Raw genomic sequence first — 20,492 nt, 5'->3', positions numbered from 1 at the left:
AGCACTTATTAAATTTAAATAAGAATAGAGTTCTAACTCCGTAATATTAATTTCACCCATTAAAACTTTGTTTTTATGAAAGTTTTACAGATAGTTAAATATCTATAAATTTCCTGTGTCCCATCTCAAGCTACTCTACTGTCAGCTCAAGCTTTTGTCAAATATATATAAAACATAGAAAAGGGACCGGCCCCCGGGTATGTCCACAACATCGAATCCGTCCCCCTTTAAAAAAAAAAGTTTGGACACCGCTGCCATAGACAGTCAATGTTTTGGAGACATGTACTTAGGATTGAACATGCACATTGGCTGTTCCAGGGTAAAAACTAGCTTTAACACTATTAGAGCACAATTTATCATTGTTACTGAAGCACCATTCATACCATTTATGGGATACTGCACATCAGATGTTGGACTGAAGGGTAATTTAAAAAAGGCAAGTAGTTTGAAAATTCAGGATTTCCCTTATTCAAATAGAGATTGTCTTAGCGGCCCTGGCATCGCAAATATGACAACCAAGTGAACTGACTTTAATTGAAAGAGACGTTGGCTATCCTCTGCCACAACAAACCCCCCATTAAGATTTAGGAGTTCTTACCATCTGCACGCTGTTGCAGTCCTGTAATTCATACTCAAAGATGAGCACCCTAGACTGAGAGTCCTGACCAACAACAGGACATCCACCTAAAGACAGACCAGTTGGCTGGATCAACTGACCATTGCTAAACAAGTCCTGCTGGACTTCTACAAGAACCCGGTTCTCTCCGCATTGAACCGCTACGCTGCTGGGAGTCACGGGTTGCCTCAACTGGAAGTCCACCGCCACCTCGCTCTGCACCTCGGGAACGACGGGATACCTCCAATCCAAAGGCATCACTGGACCCTGCAACAGCTGCTTCTCCTGAAGGCCAAAAGGCTCCTGTGCAAGGCCTCTGGAGGCAGAACCCAAAGGACTCTGAAATGAAGAACCCACTTGCAAAGGGTTCCAGAGCATTGGAGCAGAAAAGGCAGGACTTCTGGAAGCTGGATCTGATTTTTGCCCCATGCTTCTTGGACTTTGTCTGTACCTCAAACTTCCCCATGCATCAGGCAGATCAAACACAACAATCACAGCCACCACTAACACACCTTTTAGAAGCTCCATCCTAACAAACTTTGACACAAATGCCACAACACACACACCAGTGCTTGGCTTTGCCATTTTGTACATCTCTGAATGAAGGTGGCTCCTCCCCTTTTAGTTTAATTGATTGATTACCTTTAATTCTCCTCTGGACCTGTAGAGTTTATGCATCTCTGGGACGCACAGCTCTGCACATTTTGTATGGCTGCTTTTACACTGGCACAAAACAAATCAGATTTTTTACTCACATCTGACACAGATCGGAATTTGTTGCACACGTGTAAACACAAAAATAATTTATTTTGCATCCATTCTGAGCCACTCCCAAATGTGGTTTTAAATCAGATACATAACCGATATCTGGACATCTGACCTGCGTCTAAATACGAATATCCGATTCTCACTGGAATTCCAAGCCACCAAAAGGCCGGAGTAACACATTTGGCCACAAAGATGGCTTTTTATGTCGTATTATGAAGCAGATGTGCCTGTATGAGCTCGCATTAAAACTACTGTTATTATCCTGTCTATCCGTTCTGTCAGATTGAGCTGCAAACAATCATGACAGATTTGAATTTATCCAAGCTGGAAAATAATCATGGCCACTCGACGTGAATTATAAAATAATTTTAGTACGACCATTCAAATCACGAGGGGCAACCATGTTGCATAGTAAAGCGATCACCAACAGAATCATTTTGGGCGGAGATTAAAGCTGGACATACATTGAGCGATTTTCGTCCGATTTCAAGCCTAATTTCTGCCATAAATTCTTGTCGCCCCTCGTGCGAGTATCACACAACTGAAGCAGAGCTACGAACTGATTGCCCTATTTCCCCTCACTGTCCTGTGCGAAAGCAGAAATTGAACTATTTCATCTCTAATGCAAAAAAGAAAGACAACGAAAAGAGCGAGATCTTTAAGTTCTGTAGGCAGCTAGCAGCAATTTAGCAAACTGTTGCGCCTCCAGTTCGTGTTGTAAAATGGATAATCCAAGTCTTCCAAACCACTGTGTAGCCTATCCAGCACCTCTTTTATTAATTCAGCTACTTGATCATTAATTTACTTGTTTCACTTTTACTCATTTATTTAATATTTACTTAATTTTATTATCATGGGAAATGTGGGCCTACCCTAATAATAATAATATTTTATTGTATAAATTGGAAATGCTAAATCCTCTTGATATCGATAGCTGAAGCATTTGACCATAGGCTATCTCTCTATAGTACACCATATCATATGCTCTATCGGCACAACCTGGCACGGGGGTTTATCGTGCATATTTCACACGTACATTGTGAGCAGTCAAGTAACTCGACGATCGGACCGCACAGTGTGAGCACATAAATCCTGAGCTCTGGCTTAACATTGCATGCAATCTACTCGTACAGTGTGAGTTGGTAACCTTGCTGAAATCGCACAGTGTATGCCCGCCTTGATGCAAACACAGATATCAGTTACCAGTCGTGTGTAAAAGGGAATGTAAACAGGTGGAAAAAAAAACAAAAACATAATAGGGTCAAAAGCTCCGTGTAAACGCAGCCTTTGTCTCTCTTCAACTAAAAACATATGCATTGTGTTAATTTACACAACGGCATTTTGTAGGCTTAATAACGCATACTTTACCATTGTCTGTGTAAACATCAAAAACGTGAAATTGTGAAAACAGATGTCATGCACATTTCGTGTTTCTTGACAAAGTAACAGTGCCAACTCCTGGTCTGGCACGCAGAATACAACCTATTTAATAATTTTTTGCAGATCCGTGTGAACGGGAATAAGTTTAACATCATTGTCGTGTAAACATACACTAAGGATCATATGCATACACACTTTAGGTGCGTTCAACAACGGCTGTGGCTGGATGCAACCGATCGGTGAGAATTGCCACGTGCAGTCAGGGAGGAGCTAAAAACAGAAAGACAGACACTTTCTGCTTCCTGTAGTGATGCTTGTGCTGTGTTTGCATACTTTGAAACATCTGTATTTGACAAATATTGCACTCACTCCATCAGCGATAGATATATGATTGTCATGCAATATTCTGTGCTACTTAATACAGCGTCTATTTGTACAATGCAGTTTAACAGAAGCCTAAACTATCAATGAAGTGGGGTCTTTTTTTAATCAGTGTTATTTTGATAAACATGACAATATAATATTGCAACTACATGAAGATAGGTTCTGTTATAAAAGATTTGCGAGCATTAGTGGAACAAAAGGAGTCTGAATAAACACACGCTTGTCATGCGGTGAATCCAGCCAATCATGGACCAGCTGTGGTCAGAGATCATGTAGTCGCGCAGAACGCCCCAGTCAGCTGCTCTCTAATCATGGCACTTTGATGGCATAGGCGCGGCCTCAAGTTGGACAAGATTTCTAACTAAAATGCACTGCTTAAAGTCAGCCACCAATCTGTCTGCGCGTCGCTGCATGAAGTTGAACAAGCCTTTTGAGAGCACAGGAATATGATGGGTAAAACGACTCAATTATATCCACGGTGCTTCATGGGACAAGGTGTTCCACGTAGAGCTCTTTTGGAATGATTTGCTTGCCAAATTCTTGAGCATCATGGGTAATGTTTTTCATCAGGGAGTCTGCTGTTAAACACTAAAACTAGTGTAAACTGATGGTTTCAAAAGCCTATACCAGTTAACCTCAGGGCTTACAGTAGCAGTCTTTAAAATGATTAATAATTTAAAATACCCTATGGAGAAAATTAAGTTCTTAACTTCTGGAACCCTATGGTTTTATGCCATATGGGACTTGCAAAGGTACAGTAGGACTAAGGTTCACCACAGTGGCAGAATGAGGTACTTTTCCAAGTCAAACCAGACATGAAGGATTGATATCAGTTTTATTGAGAAACTTTCTTTTGCCCTTGAACCATTACGGGACCAAGTGTGGCCTTGCCTTCCCACTGAACGCCTAGAGAGAAGAGAGCCAGGTTAGAGCACTTAAAACACCAAAAGCAACCTTAAAAGCCAAAGTTACTCACCTCCATAGGGAGAAGCAGCAATTCCACCATCAGGGCCACATGTCGAGTCACAGCAACCACAAACTTGGTCATTTCCATCAGCAGCAAACCACCTGCAACAAGACACAGAATCTTCAACATGAGTAAAGTCAGCTTTAAAATAAAGTGCAACGTACCCATTGGCGAAGGAACAGGATTTGCGCTGAGCGTCACTGGGTGCAGAAGCAATAGTTGCCTTCAGAACACATGTTATGTAGATCTGCAAGGGATGACATGTCAGAAAACCAAAGCAGATGGGAAGAGAAGTCATGCACTCATGATATCCGTAGTACATACAGAAGGACTGTAGCTCTCCTGGAACATGAAGGCCTCCAGCTGGAACTGGATCTTGTCAACCTGGGACCGAGGCATGAAGCGGGAGCTGGAAGCTGTAGACTTGGCATCCATAAAGCACCTGATGATAGTCACCACAAAGAACAACTCATGAATGTTAACTACAGAGAATCATGGGTAAGGTCTAGTTGGTTGACATTAATGACAAAGGTTAAAAAGAGCAACCAAAACGTCCTATAGCATCAAGGGCCATGACCTTACCCATGATTCTCAATGAAGGAATATCTTGGAAGGGAGTTCACATCAGGCACTTGAGTGGCCACACAGCTGTCCACAAACACACGCAGAGGCACATGATTGTACTGCTTCACAGATGCCTCGATGTTAATAACGCCACCCAGGAAATAGGAGTATGAAGGCCTCTGATAGGACCAATCGTCTACAAAAAAAAAGGGAACAGTTTAGGCACAGCCACAATCACAAGGTTAAAGGATTATTATTAAATTAAAAATATATATAAAAAAAACCTGTACCAACCCAGCATGAGCTTCAGGGAGAACAGCAAGACTTCTTCACCAACCTTGGTTGAGGCATAAGGGACCCATGTTGGCCTCAAGGCATCACTGCTTACATTGTGTAGCCTGTGGTTCATGAAAGTACCCATTAAATGGTCTCCCAGTTGCACAAGCAGACAGAAAGTCACAGAGATACTTACCTTTGATAATGGCATTGAACGCCAACAATTGCACTATCGGCCCGGGTAATTGGTGTACCTGCAAGAGCCTCAGGGGTGTAGGTAAGAGAGAAGGTGTAGACAAGCTCATCCTCATTCATCTGCAAAAGATTGTTGTTACCAGGAGGGTCAGCCCAAAGACTTTAGATATACAAAGACAGTGCACTCATATTGCAATGAATGGGAGAAAGTTCATTGTGCAATCTGGTGGAATGACTCCGAAAGAGCATAGATCGTCGCATAAGGGCAGCTTTCATTAGAAGCTCCTGTGTAGCCATAGACCAGGGGTGTCCAAAGTCCTGCCCGCGGGTCAAATGCAGCCCAGGGATGAATTTCAAACGGCCCGCAGCGAGTCTATTAAAATGTATTATATGTGGCCCACCACGGATCATTTACAAATCATGCAGTTTCACGATGTCACCGCAAGGTAGCAGTACTAGACTTTAGGCCAGGGAAACAGCGGCCAAAGCAGAACGAAACAGCGCTGCTTGTGCTCTGCGCAACTCGTGAGCTCTGAACAAATGCGTTTACCTGCTGAGTGTCTCGATCACGCGCCCACTAAACAGCCTTCCGAAGCCCGTGAGAATTGTTCAAGTTCAGCGCTGAGGTCTCTGGTACTGAATCTGTGATTTTATTTAAATCCAGTTAAACAGCGCTGACTTAATAAACACCGTGCAAATCAGCTGAGCCGATTCAAAATCATTTTCAAACAACAATTTGCATTTCGAATTTATCATGGATTTACTGTGGTAACACCTGTAACCGTGGTAATTTGTCAGAAATGTAGTTTAATATCTAATTTTATTTAATTTGTAATGTAGACATGTATTAAATGAGTAATAAAGGCCAAATTGCAGACTATTTTTTGGTCATAAACTTGCAGTTTTGTGCATTTGTATACATGCCTATAGACTAAATACCATATACATATATAGTATGTATTACTTTTTGCCTTGTGTGCAGTGCAAAAAATGCTGTCATAGTATTTTTGTCCTGTTTCTAGTCTAAATGTATCTAAAAATTCTTAAATCAAGATGTTACGAGAAGTTAAATGACATTAGATATTTGTTCTTGTTTTCTGGAAAATAAAATTTAATTGAAGTGAGTTTGTTTAAAACAACCAAATATATCTGCCAATGGGGTAAGAAAAATAATGTTTCTGTTTGGAATCTTTAAGGAAGATTTTGGAAGATTTTTTTTTCTAATCCATTGGCAGATAATTTAGTTTGTTTCAAGCAAAAACTCAATTCATTTAGATTTTTTCACCCAGGAATAAAAAAAAAAAAAAAAAAAAAAAAGTAAATTCCTTAGTAAAAGCATCTTGATTTAAGAATTGATATTTGGACTGGAAAAAAGACAGAAATACCAAGTCAGAAAAGCATGTTTTGTAGTGTGGTTTTACCTGTGGTGATCTAAATAGAGCACTTATTAAATTTAAATAAATATAGAGTTCTAACTCCGTAATATTAATTTCACCCATTAAAACTTTGTTTGATGAAAGTTTTACAGATAGTTAAATATCTATAAATTTCCTGTGTCCTATCTCAAGCTACTCTACTGTCAGCTCAAGCTTTTGTCAAATATATATAAAACATAGAAAAGGGACCGGCCCCCGGGTATGTCCACAACATCGAATCCGTCCCCCTTTAAAAAAAAAAGTTTGGACACCGCTGCCATAGACAGTCAATGTTTTGGAGACATGTACTTAGGATTGAACATGCACATTGGCTGTTCCAGGGTAAAAACTAGCTTTAACACTATTAGAGCACAATTTATCATAGTTACTGAAGCACCATTCATACCATTTATGGGATACTGCACATCAGATGTTGGACTGAAGGGTAATTTAAAAAAGGCAAGTAGTTTGAAAATTCAGGATTTCCCTTATTCAAATAGAGATTTTGTCTTAGCGCCCCTGGCATCGCAAATATGACAACCAAGTGAACTGACTTTAATTGAAAGAGACGTTAGCTATCCTCTGCCACAACAAACCCCCCATTAAGATTTAGGAGTTCTTACCATCTGCACGCTGTTGCAGTCCTGTAATTCATACTCAAAGATGAGCACCCTAGACTGAGAGTCCTGACCAACAACAGGACATCCACCTAAAGACAGACCAGTTGGCTGGATCAACTGACCATTGCTAAACAAGTCCTGCTGGACTTCTACAAGAACCCGGTTCTCTCTGCATTGAACCGCTACGCTGCTGGGAGTCACGGGCTGCCTCAACTGGAAGTCCACCGCCAACTCGCTCTGCACCTCGGGAACGACGGGATACCTCCAATCCAAAGGCTTCACTGGACCCTGCAACAGCTGCTTCTCCTGAAGGCCAAAAGGCTCCTGTGCAAGGCCTCTGGAGGCAGAACCCAAAGGACTCTGAAATGAAGAACCCACTTGCAAAGGGTTCCAGAGCATTGGAGCAGAAAGGGCAGGACTTCTGGAAGCTGGATCTGATTTTTGCCCCATGCTTCTTGGACTTTGTCTGTACCTCAAACTTCCCCATGCATCAGGCAGATCAAACGCAAAAATCACAACCACCACTAACACACCTTTTAGAAGCTCCATCCTAGCAAACTTTAACACAAATGCCACAACACACACCAGTGCTTGGCTTTGCCATTTTGTACATCTCTGAATGAAGGTGGCTCCTCCCCTTTTAGTTTAATTGATTGATTACCTTTAATTCTCCTCTGGACCTGTAGAGTTTATGCATCTCTGGGACGCACAGCTCTGCACATTTTGTATGGCTGCTTTTACACTGGCACAAAACAAATCAGATTTTTTACTCACATCTGACACAGATCGGAATTTGTTGCACACGTGTAAACACAAAAATAATTTATTTTGCATCCATTCTGAGCCACTCCCAAATGTGGTTTTAAATCAGATACATAACCGATATCTGGACATCTGACCTGCGTCTAAATACGAATATCCGATTCTCACTGGAATTCCAAGCCACCAAAAGGCCGGAGTAACACATTTGGCCACAAAGATGGCTTTTTATGTCGTATTATGAAGCAGATGTGCCTGTATGAGCTTGCATTAAAACTACTGTTATTATCCTGTCTATCCGTTCTGTCAGATTGAGCTGCAAACAATCATGACAGATTTGAATTTATCCAAGCTGGAAAATAATCATGGCCACTCGACGTGAATTATAAAATAATTTTAGTACGACCATTCAAATCACGAGGGGCAACCATGTTGCATAGTAAAGCGATCACCAACAGAATCATTTTGGGGCGGAGATTAAAGCTGGACATACATTGAGCGATTTTCGTCCGATTTCAAGCCTAATTTCTGCCATAAATTCTTGTCGCCCCTCGTGCGAGTATCACACAACTGAAGCAGAGCTACGAACTGATTGCCCTATTTCCCCTCACTGTCCTGTGCGAAAGCATAAATTGAACTATTTCATCTCTAATGCAAAAAAGAAAGACAACAAAAAGAGGGAGATCTTTAAGTTCTGTAGGCAGCTAGCAGCAATTTTGCAAACTGTTGCGCCTCCAGTTCGTGTTGTAAAATGGATAATCCAAGTCTTCCAAACCACCGTGTAGCCTATCCAGCACCTCTTTTATTAATTCAGCTACTTGATCATTAATTTACTTGTTTCACTTTATTTACTCATTTATTTAATATTTACTTAATTTTATTATCATGGGAAATGTGGGCCTACCCTAATAATAAGATTTTAATACATAAATTGGAAATGCTAAATCCTCTTGATATCAATAGCTGAAGCATTTGACCATAGGCTATCTCTCTATAGTACACCATATCATATGCTCTATTGGCGCAACCTGGCACGGGGGTTTATCGTGCATATTTCACACGTACATTGTGAGCAGTCAAGTAACTCGACGATCGGACCGCACAGTGTGAGCACATAAATCCTGAGCTCTGGCTTAACATTGCATGCAATCTACTCGTAAAGTGTGAGTTGGTAACCTTGCTGACACAGATATCAGTTACCCGTCGTGTGTAAAAGTGAATGTAAACAGGTCAAAAGATCAGTGTAAACCATAGACTGTAGAAAATATGGATGTAGTGTCTGTGACGTCACCCATAGGATTCTGAAGAGCAGTTTTGAAGCGTAAAGTAGGGTCGAGCTGACCTTTGAGGCATCATTGCGCGTCACTCCGGGATAACAGAAAATGGGCAAAGAGGCGGACGTGGCTGGAGCTGAGGTGACGTGATGACTAACAGACAGCAGACAATCCACCTGTCACTCAAAGTGGCCACGCCCTTAATTATGCAGAACTTTAAGGCTTTATATAATGTAAACGAAAGTTATTAAAAAAAAAATTCAACCCCCTCCCAGTCATCATGAAGGGCAAAATTAGCCGTATACCGGTAGACCAAAACTGCAATTTGTCCCAGACTGTAAACGTGTTCTTCTGCTGTAAAGTCGGGTGTTTTAACATGAGCTCAATGAGATTCTGCTCCTTCTAGAGCCTGTCTCTAGTGGCCATTTGACAAATTGCAGTTTAAGTCACTTCTGTATTGGCTTCAAAAAACTGGGGGAGGTTGTCACTTGGTGTAAACGCAGCCTTTGGCTCTCTTAAACTAAAAACAAATGCATTGTGTTAATTTACAGAACAGCATTTTGTGGGCTTAAAAAAAGCAAACTTTACCAATGTCTGTAAACAACAAAAACGTGAAATTGTGAAAACAGATGTCATGCACTTTTCGTGTTTCTTGACAAAATATCAGCACCAACTTCTGGCCTGGCATGCATAATACAGCCTATTTAATAATTGTTTGCAGATCTGTGTGAACGGGAATCGGTTAACATCATTGTCGTGTAAACATGCCCTAAAGATCATATGCATACACACAGACTTTAGGTGCGGTCGACAACGGCTATTGCTGGATGCAACTGATTGGTGAGAATTCAGTCGGGGAGGAACTAAAAACAGAACCTCAGACACTTTCTACTTCCCATAGTGAAGCTTGTGCGGTGTTCGCATACTTTGAAACATCTGTATTTGACAAATATTGCACTCACTCCATCTGTGATCGAGATATGATTGTCATGCAATATTCTGTGCTGCTTAATACAGCATCTATTTGTACAATGAAGTTCAACATAAGCCTATACTATCAATGAAGTGGGGTCTTTTTAAATCAGCATTTTGATAAACATGAAAATAGGTTAATTTATAAAAGATTTGAGCATTAATGGAACTAAAGGAGTCCAAATAACAAAACACACGTGCTTGTCATCATGCAGTGAATCCAGCTAATCGTGGAACAGCTGTGGAAAATGATTTGCTTGCCAAATTCTTGAGCATCATGGGTAATGTTTTACACCAGGAATTCTGCTGTTAAACACTAAAACTAGTGTAAACTGATGGTTTCAAAAGCATATACCAGTTAACCTCAGGGCTTACAGTAGCAGTCTTTAAAACGTTCATAATTTAAGATTCCCTATGGAGAAATAAGTTCTTAACTTCTGGAACCCTATGGTTTTATGCGCAATCGGACTTGCAAAAGTACATAGGACTATCAGGTTCACCAGTGGCAGAATGAGGTACTTTTTCCAAGTCAAAAGCAGTTAAACCAGACATGAAGGATTGATGTCAGTTTTATTGAGAAACTTTCTTTTGCCCTTGAACCATTACGGGACCAAGTGTGGCCTTGCCTTCCCACTGAACGCCTAGAGAGAGAAGAGAGCCAGGTTAGAGCAACTAAAACACCAAACGTAACCTTAAGAGCAAAAGTTACTCACCTCCATAGGGAGACGCAGCAATTCCACCATCAGGACCACATGTTGAGTCACAGCAACCACAAACTTGGTCATTTCCATCAGCAGCAAACCACCTGCAACAAGACAAAGCACTTTCAACATGAGCAAAGTCAGCTTTTTAAAAAAAAGAATAAGTGCAACGTACCCATTGGCAAAGGAACAGGATTTGCGCTGAGCGTCACTGGGTGCAGAAGCAATAGTTGCCTTCAGAACACATGTTATGTAGATCTACAAGGGATGACAGACATGTCAGAAAACAAAAGCAGATGGGAAGAGAAGTCAAATTAACTCTTGTGGTACATACAGAAGGACTGGTGCTCTCCTGGAACATGAATGCCTCCAGCTGGAACTGGATCTTGTCAACCTGGGACCGAGGCATGAAGCGGGAGCTGGAAGCTGTAGCCTTGGCATCCACAAAGCACCTGATGATAGTCACCACAAAGCAACTCATGAATGTTAACTACAGAGAATCATGGGTAAGGTCTAGTTGGTTGAAATTAATGACAGGTTAAAGAGCAACCAAAACAGTCCCATAGCATCAAGGGCCATGACCTGAAGGGGTTTTTGTTTCCTTGCCATGGTTGCCTCTGGCTTGGCGTGCTCAGTTGGGGACACCACATTTCTCAATTAAATATACAAATTAAATTATTAAACCAAATTAACCATATAAACTAAATTACTGATCTAAAGTGAACTGATGACAATTCGCCAGAATGGCTATACGGCTGAATAAAATTGTTGCATTATTTTCCTGTTTAACACTAAAGCTGCTTTGAAACAATCTGCATTGTTAAAAGCGCTATATAAATAAGGTTGACTTGACCTTACCCATGATTCTCAATGAAGGAATATCTTGGAAGAGAGTTCACATCAGGCACTTGAGTGGCCACACAGCTGTCCACAAACACACGCAGAGGAACATGATTGTACTGCTTCACTGATGCCTCGATGTTAATAACACCACCCAGGAAATAGGAGTATGAAGGCCTCTGATAGGACCAATCATCTACGAAAGGGTAGGGAACAATTTAGGCACAGCCACAAATCACAAGGTTAAAGGATTATTTTTATTAAATAAAAAAATCTGTACCAACCCAACATGAGCTTCAGGGAGAACATCAAGACTTCTTCACCAACCTTGGTTGAGGCATAAGGGACCCATGTTGGCCTCAAGGCATCACTGCTTACATTGTGTAGCCTGTGGTTCATGAAAGTACCCAATAAATGGTCTCCCAGTTGCACAAGAAGCCGACAAAGTCACAAAGACCACTTACCTTTGATAGTGGCATTGAACGCCAACAATTGCACTATCGGCCCGGGTAATCGGAGTACCTGCAAGAGCCTCAGGGGTGTAGGTAAGAGAGAAGGTGTAGACAAGCTCATCATCGTTCATCTGCAAAAGATTGTTGTTACCAAGAGGGTCAGCCCAAAGACTTTAGATATAAAAAGACAGTGATCTCATATTGCAATGAATGGGAGAAAGTTCATTGTGCAATATGGTGGAATGACTCCTAAAGAGCATAGATCTTTGCATAAGGGCAACTTTCATTAGAAGCTCCTGTGTAGCCGTAGACAATGTTTTGGAGACATGCACTTAGGATTGATTATGCACATTGGCTGTTCCAGGGTAAAAACTAGCTTTAACACTATTGAGCACAAGAGCTATAATTCTTGTTTCTCAAGCACCATTCATTTATGGGATAATGCAAATCAGATGTTGGACTGAAGTGTTATTTAAAAGGCAAGTTTTCCCTTGTTCAAATAGATATTGTCTTGGTTGTCATTTGCAATGCCAGGGCAGCTAAGTGAACAGACTTTCCTCAAAAGAAACTTTGGCTATCCTCTACCACAACAAACAACCCATTACGATTTAAAGTTCTTACCATCTGCACACTGTTGCAGTCCTGTAATTCATACTCAAAGATGAGCACTCTAGACTGAGAGTCCTGTCCAACAACAGGACATCCACCTAAAGAAAGACCAGTTGGCTGGATCAACTGACCATTGCTAAACAAGTCCTGCTGGACTTCTACAAGAACCCGGTTCTCTCCACATTGAACCGCTACGCTGCTGGGAGTCACGGGTTGCCTCAACTGGAAGTCCACCGCCAACTCGCTCTGCACCTCGGGAACAACGGGATACCTCCAATCCAAAGGCTTCACTGGACCCTGCAACAGCTGCTTCTCCTGAAGTCCAAAAGGCTCCTGTGCAAGGCCTCTGGAGGCAGAACCCAAAGGACTCTGAAACAGAGACGCCGCTTGCAAAGGGTTCCAGAGCATTGGAGCAGAATTGGCAGGACTTCTGGAAGCTGGATCTAATTTTGGCCCCATGCTTCTTGGACTTTGACTGTACCTCAAACTTCCCCATGCATCAGGCAGATCAAACACAACAAGCACAGCCACCACTAACACACCTTTCAGAAGCTCCATCCTAACAAACTTTGACACAAATGCCACAACACACAGCAGTGCTTGGCTTTGCCATTTTGTACAGCTCTGAATGAAGGTGGCTCCTCCCCTTTTAGTTTAATTGATTACCTTTGATTCTCCTCTGGACCTGTAGAGTTTATACATCTCTGGGACCCACAGCTCTGCACATTTTGTATGGCTGCGTTTACACTGGCGCAAATAAATCGGGGCTCGTATTTATCAAGCATCTGAGAATTACTCACAAGAACACTGCTAAGAATTGACTTAAGAATAAAACAATTCTTGGCTCAAAGCTGCGCTTCAAAGTTAGCTATCAAGCATCTCAGTCATACTTTAAGTGAAGTGTAGGACTAAATCTTAAGTGTCAGTCTTAGAGATGATTCACGACACTTTGCTGTGCCACAAATAGGATTTTGGATGATGTCATAGGCATGAACCAATCACTGAATAGATGTCCTTATCTAAGAATATTCTCAGATAAATTCATATTGAATGGTGAAATTCCTAAGAGGAGTTTACATTCAACACACATTTGACAATAAAGAACTTTCAAGACAATAAATTATAATATACACATTTGAAATGAAAGATAAACATGTTTTCCACCATGTCTGAATTACATTTTTTATACTGGTGTGCTGTTAACTGACCTGCCTATATATAGCCTAGATTTTATGATATAATCAGCCACCATGGATTCCAAAAGAAAACCGAACTGGCGGTAGGAAGAAGCGTTACTTCTTGCTGAATTAGTTGAACAGCGGAAACATTATTAAAGGCAAGTGCAGCCTTTTTTGTTGAGAAAATTCATGGAATCAGAGCAAGTTTTTCATCCATGATTGATAACCCAGTGCTAACGTATTTAACTGAGATGTATTCTTTTAGTCAGTTTGAACTGGTGTCACTTTCAGAGATTAGAAATTTCATTCTCCACTTAAAGCCATCATTTTGTCCCTCAGATGCAGTTGCGCTGTCCATTCTTAAGGAAGGTGCTAATATAGTCAGCCCAAGTGTTTTATCTATTATTAATAGTAGTCTACATAATGGCATTGTACCAGTTTGCCTTAAGCAAGCTATTGTTGTGCCCTATCTAATAAAACCAAGTCTGGACCCATATGATTAAAAAAACTATCTACCAATTTCAAACTTACCTGGCCTGTCTAAGGTACTTGAAAAAGTTGTGCTTAAACAAATATCCACTTTCTTAACAAAGAATAATATTTTGGACAAATTTCAATCTGGTTTTAGGGGTGGGCACAGTACAGAATCAGCCCTTTTAAGGGCTGTTAATGATCTTTTTTTAATTACGGATGCAGGTAATCATGCAGCATTAATTTGATTAGATTTGTCAGCAGCCTTTGACACCATTGACCACCAGATCCTTTTGACTCGCTTAAGGCAGTTTGTTGGTATTCAGGGGACGGTTCTTAAATGGTTTGCCTCTTATTTGGAATGTAGGTCCTACTACTTTGCTCCATCACCTATTTCCTGTGGGGTTCCACAAGGGTCCATCTTGGGTCCCATCCTCTTTTCATTGTATATGCTCCCGTTGGGAATGATTTTTAAGAAGTATGGCATTTCTTACCACCTGTATGCAGATGACACTCAAGTTTACATGCCGTTGAGGTCAGGGAGTAATTATTCTAATGCCATACTCCTTAAGTGTCTAGAGGAGGTAAAGCTGTGGATGCCTGAAAAACTTGTTGAATTGAATGAAAACAAAACTGAAATTATTATGTTTGGTCGCACAGCTGGTAGCCAAACGGTTATCGATGACTTAGGCCCATGGAAGAGGTTCCTACAGGAACAAGTAAAGAACTTGGGAGTCATTTTTGACTCATCCATTATTTTTGATCGGCAGATAAAGACAGTGGTTCGTAATTGCTTCTTTTATTTAAGAGCAATAGCCAAATTGAAACCAATACTCTCAGCCAGTGACCTGGAAAAAGTGGTCCATGCTTATATCTTTTGCCGTCTAGACTATTGTAGTGCACTTTATGTTGGGACCTGCCAAACACACATTGCAGCTTGTACAAAATGCTGCCGCAAGGTTGTTGATGAATGGTGGGAAAAAGGACCATGTTACTCCCTTCTTAGCGTCTTTAGGTTGGCTACCAATACATTTTAGGATACAGTATAAGATTTTGCTATATGTTTTTAAAGCACTTCATGGAATGGCGCCAGACTATTTAGCTGAGCTTAAGCCCTACAGTGCAGGCATAAGCCTAAGATCAGCAAAACAAGTTTCTTTTAACTGTTCCTTGTACACATCTCAAAATGAAAGGTGATCGCGCTCTGTCGCTGGTCCTAGATTGTGGAATAATCTGCCGTTGGATGTTAGATCTTCCATAAATCTAAATGATTTTAAGGGGCACTTAAAATCGTACCTGTACTCTCTGGCATTTTAATACATCAGTACATGGATGTTTAGTGTTGTCTTGTGCTGTTGGTCTCTTTTTACTGTAATATACAGCACTTTGGAACTACGGCGGTAGTCTGTAAGGTGCTATATAAATAAATAAACTAACCAGGTGGGACAAAAAAAAATAGGGTCAAAAGACCAGTATAAACCATAGACTGTAAAAAATATGGATGTAGTAAAGTCGGGTCGAGCAGGCCTTTGAAGCATCATCACGCGTCACTCCCGGATAACAGAAAATGGGCAAAGAGGCGGGACGTGGCTGGAGCTGAGGTGACGACTAACAGATAGCAGACAAACGACAATCCAACTGTCACTCAAAGTGGCCACGCCCTTAATTACGCAGAACTTTAAAGGCTTTATATAATGTAAATGAAAGTTAAAAGACAAAAAAAACAAAACCCTCACCCTCTCAGTTGTCATGAAGGGCAAAATTAGCCATATAGACCAAAAGCACAATTTGTACTAGGCTCTAAACATGTGTTTTTCTGCTGTAATTTTGGGCGTTTTAACATTGAGCTCAATAAGATTCTGCTCGCTTATGGAGCCTGTCTCTAATGGCCAGTCGACATTTTGCAGTTTAAGACACTTCTGTATTGGCTTCGAGAAACTGGGGGAGGTTGCCGTTTGGTGTAAACGCAACCTTTATCCCTCTTAAACTAAAAACATTGGCATTGTGTTAATTTACACAACAGCTTTTTGTGGTCTTAAATGCAAACCAATGTCTGTGTAAACAACAAAAACAAATGTCATGTGCTTTTCGTGTTTCTTGACAAAGTAACAGCGCCAACTTCTGGCCTGGCATGCATACAACCCATTTAACAATTTTTTGCAGATGCGTTTGAATGGGGATCGGTTTAACATTGTCATGTAAACATACCCTAAGGATCATATGCATACACACTTTAGGTGCGTTCAACAACGGCTGGATGCAACCGATCAGTGAGAATTCAGTTGGGGAGGAACTAAAAAAAAAAGAACTAAAAAAAAAGAACCTCAGACACTTTCTGCTTCCCATAGTGATGCTCGTGCTGTGTTCGCATACTTTGAAACATCTGTGTATTTGACAAATATTGCACTCACTCCATCTGTGATAGAGATGATTGTCATGCAATACTTTATGCACTACTTAATACAGCGTCTGATTGTACAATAAAGTTAAATTTAAGCCTATAATATCAATGAAGGAGTATTTTAATCAGGATTATTTTGATAAACAAGACATTGCGACTACATGAAATAGGTTGTTATAAGAGATTTGCAAGCATTAGGGGAACTAAATGGTGTCCGAATAAACAACGGATGCTTGTCGTCATGCAGTGAATCCAGCCAATCGTGGAACAGCTGTGGAAAATTTTGCCTGCCAAATTCGTTAGCATATTGGGTAGTGGTGCAACGGACCACAAAACTCACGGTTCGGATCGACTACGGATCATGAGTCACGGATCGGATCATTTTTCGGATCAGAATAAAAGGGGGAGGAGACTATTTTTATTTGCTTTCCATTTTTTACATGAAATTTTTGGTGTTAACATAACCTATATGTTTATAGGTTAACAAGGAACGTTTGGTGTTAACAAAAATAAATAACCATCTGAATAAATCAAATTTGACTAAAAACAACCTGAGACGTGAAAATGGGCCTGAGCTGTTTTTTTTTTTTTTAAAGATTAGTATGTCAACATTCTCAGGGAGAGTAGACCTCTCACACTTGTCAGCATTGCAATTCATCGCTAAACAATTCAGATTAATCCACAAGTTTAAAAAAAATGCCCAATAAATCCGCGGGTCACGTGCGTGCCGAACCATGGGTCGTGATCCGTACGGATCACGGATCAACTGTGATCCGTTACACCCCTAATATTGGGTAATGTTTCTCACCAGGAATTCTGCTGTTAAACACTAAAACTAGTGTAAACTGATGGTTTCAAGAGCATATACCAGTTAACCTTAGGGTAGCAGTCTTTGACTAGTTTAGAAGTTAAAATCCCTTATGGAGGAAAATGTTCTTATCTTCTGGAACCCTATGGTTTTATGTTAAATAGGACTTGCAAAGGTACAGTTGGACTTTCAGGTTCACAGTGGCAGAATGAGGCACCTTTTCCAAGACAAGGAAAATGACAAGTCAGATACAAGCAAGGATTGATGGCAGTTTTATTGAGAAACTTTTTGCCCTTGAACCATTAAGGGACCCAGTGTGGCCTTGCCTTCCCACTGAACACCTAGAGAGTAGAGCCAAGTTAGAGCACTTAAAATATCAAAAGCAACCTTAGAGTAAAAGTTACTCACCTCCATAGGGAGAAGGAGCAAGTCCACCATCAGGACCACATGTCGAGTCACAGCAACCACAAACTTGGTCATTTCCATCAGCAGCAAACCACCTGCAACAAGACAGACAAAGCACTTTCAATGAGCAAAGTCAGCTTTAAAATAAAGTGAAGTGCAACGTACCCATTGGCGAAGGAACAGGATTTGCGCTGAGCGTCACTGGGTGCAGAAGCAATAGTTGCCTTCAGAACACATGTTATGTAGATCTACAAGGGATGACAGACAAGTCAGAAAACCAAAGCAGATGGGGAGAAGTCAAATTAACTCTTGTGGTACATACAGAAGGACTGTAGCTCTCCTGGAACATGAATGCCTCCAGCTGGAACTGGATCTTGTCAACCTGGGACCGAGGCATGAAGCGGGAGCTGGAAGCTGTAGCCTTGGCATCCACAAAGCACCTGACGACAGTCACCACAAAGAGCAACTCATGAATGTTTAAAAAGAGCAACCAAAACATCCTATAGCATCAAGGGCCATGACCTTACCCATGATTCTCAATGAAGGAATATCTTGGAAGGGAGTTCACGTCAGGCACTTGAGTGGCCACACAGCTGTCCACAAACACACGCAGAGGCACATGATTGTACTGCTTCACAGATGCCTCGATGTTAATAATGCCACCCAGGAAATAGGAGTATGAAGGCCTCTGGTAGGACCAATCGTCTACAAAAGAGGAGACAATTTAGGCACAGCCACAATCACAAGGTTAAAGGATTATTTTGATTAAATAAAAATCTGTACCAACCCAACATGAGCTTCAGGGAGAACATCAAGACTTCTTCACCAACCTTGGTTGAGGCATAAGGGACCCATGTTGGCCTCAAGGCATCACTGCTTACATTTTGTAGCCTGTGTTTCATGGAAGTACCCATTAAATGGTCTCCCAGTTGCACAAGAAGCATTGAAAGTCACAGAGGCCACTTACCTTTGATAGTGGCATTGAACACCAACAATTGCCCCATCGGCCCGGGTAATCGGAGTACCTGCAAGAGCCTCAGGTGTGTAGGTAAGAGAGAAGGTGTAGACAAGCTCATCCTCGTTCATCTGGAAAGGATAGAATTTGTTAAAACAAGAGGGTTCCTCACAAAGACTGGGTAAAATATCCCTTTTAGAAACATTTACGCCAGCTGCCCTGGCACTGCAAATACAGCAGCCATGTGAACTGACACTTCTTTGAAGACTTTGGATATCCTCAAATACAACATTATAAGTACATAAATACAAGATTAAGGAGTTCTTACCATCTGCACGCTGTTGCAGTCCTGTAATTCATACTCAAAGATGAGCACCCTAGACTGCGAGTCCTGACCAACAACAGGACATCCACCTAAAGACAAGCCAGTTGGCTGGATCAACTGACCATTGCTAAACAAGTCCTGCTGGACTTCTACAAGAACACGGTTCTCTCCGCATTGAACCGCTACGCTGCTGGGAGTCACAGGTTGCCTCAACTGGAAGTCCACCGCCACCTCGCTCTGCACCTCGGGAACGACGGGATACCGCCAATCTAAAGGCTTCATTGTACCCTGCAACAGCTGCTTCTCCTGAAGGCCAAAAGGCTCCTGTGCAAGGCCTCTGGAGGCAGGACCCAAAGGACTCTGAAACGGAAAACCCACTTGCAAAGGGTTCCAGTGCCATGGGGGAGAAAGGGAAGGACTTCTGGAAGCTGGATCTAATTTTTGCCCCATGCTTCTTGGACTTTGACTGTACCTCAAACTTCCCCATGCATCAGGCAGATCAAACACAACAAGCACAGCCACCACTAACACAACTTTCAGAAGCTCCATCCTAACAAACTTTGACACAAATGCCATAACACACCAGTGCTTGGCTTTGCCATTTTGTACAGCTCTGAATGAAGGTGGCTCCTCCCCTTTTAGTTTAATTGATTACCTTTGATTCTCCTCTGGACCTGTAAAGTTTATGCATCTCTGGGACCCACAGCTCTGCACATTTTGTATGGCTGCGTTTATACTGGCACAAATACGTCAGGGCCCGTATTTATCAAGCATCTGAGAATTACTCACAAGGAGGAGTAAGCTAATCTAATATTTTATTATGCAGCGTGTCGGTTATGCATTGATGCGTAATGGAATTGTTTGCAAATGAAATGTAAAAGCCTATCAATTTAATAATAAAAGTAGGCCTACCCTAATAATAATAATAATAATAATAAAAATAATAATAATATTTTATTATATAAATTGGAAATGCTAAATCCTCTTGATATCGATAGCTGAAGCATTTGACCATAGGCTATCTCTCTATAGTACACCATATCATATGCTCTATCGGCACAACCTGGCACGGGGGTTTATCGTGCATATTTCACATGTTCAGCGTGAGCAGTCAAGTAACTCGACGATCGGACCGCACAGTGTGAGCACATAAATCC

General features: G+C 41.3%; 3 protein-coding genes across 3 annotated transcripts in view; 1 reads left to right on the top strand and 2 right to left on the bottom strand.

Annotated features, from left to right (window-relative positions):
• Positions 1-20,492, top strand: part of LOC307135895 (uncharacterized protein) — a 78,861-nt gene that overhangs the window by 9,868 nt on the left and 48,501 nt on the right. The gene's annotated exons all lie outside the window — the stretch shown is intronic.
• LOC307136694 (zona pellucida sperm-binding protein 3-like) lies at positions 1,364-16,192 on the bottom strand (the record flags this gene model as incomplete). Its single annotated transcript, XM_079833941.1, has 8 exons — positions 1,364-1,373; positions 4,280-4,362; positions 11,250-11,343; positions 11,750-11,927; positions 12,016-12,119; positions 12,196-12,314; positions 12,805-13,038; positions 16,178-16,192. The coding sequence occupies 8 exons, from the start codon at positions 16,190-16,192 to the stop codon at positions 1,364-1,366; spliced, it is 837 nt and encodes a 278-aa protein (XP_079690067.1).
• On the bottom strand, positions 16,350-19,617 carry LOC307136693 (zona pellucida sperm-binding protein 3-like; the record flags this gene model as incomplete). The annotated part of the gene is made up of 7 exons (XM_079833940.1): positions 16,350-16,428; positions 18,221-18,303; positions 18,378-18,495; positions 18,583-18,760; positions 18,843-18,946; positions 19,023-19,141; positions 19,339-19,617. 7 exons carry the CDS (start codon positions 19,615-19,617, stop codon positions 16,350-16,352), a joined length of 960 nt encoding a protein of 319 aa, XP_079690066.1.

The sequence above is a fragment of the Gobio gobio genome (assembly GCF_949357685.1).
Source record: "Gobio gobio genome assembly, chromosome: 13".
In the NCBI taxonomy this organism is placed as follows: domain Eukaryota; kingdom Metazoa; phylum Chordata; class Actinopteri; order Cypriniformes; family Gobionidae; genus Gobio; species Gobio gobio.
Note: the sequence above shows the minus strand (reverse complement) of the source record. Positions and strands in the feature narration are given on the sequence as shown.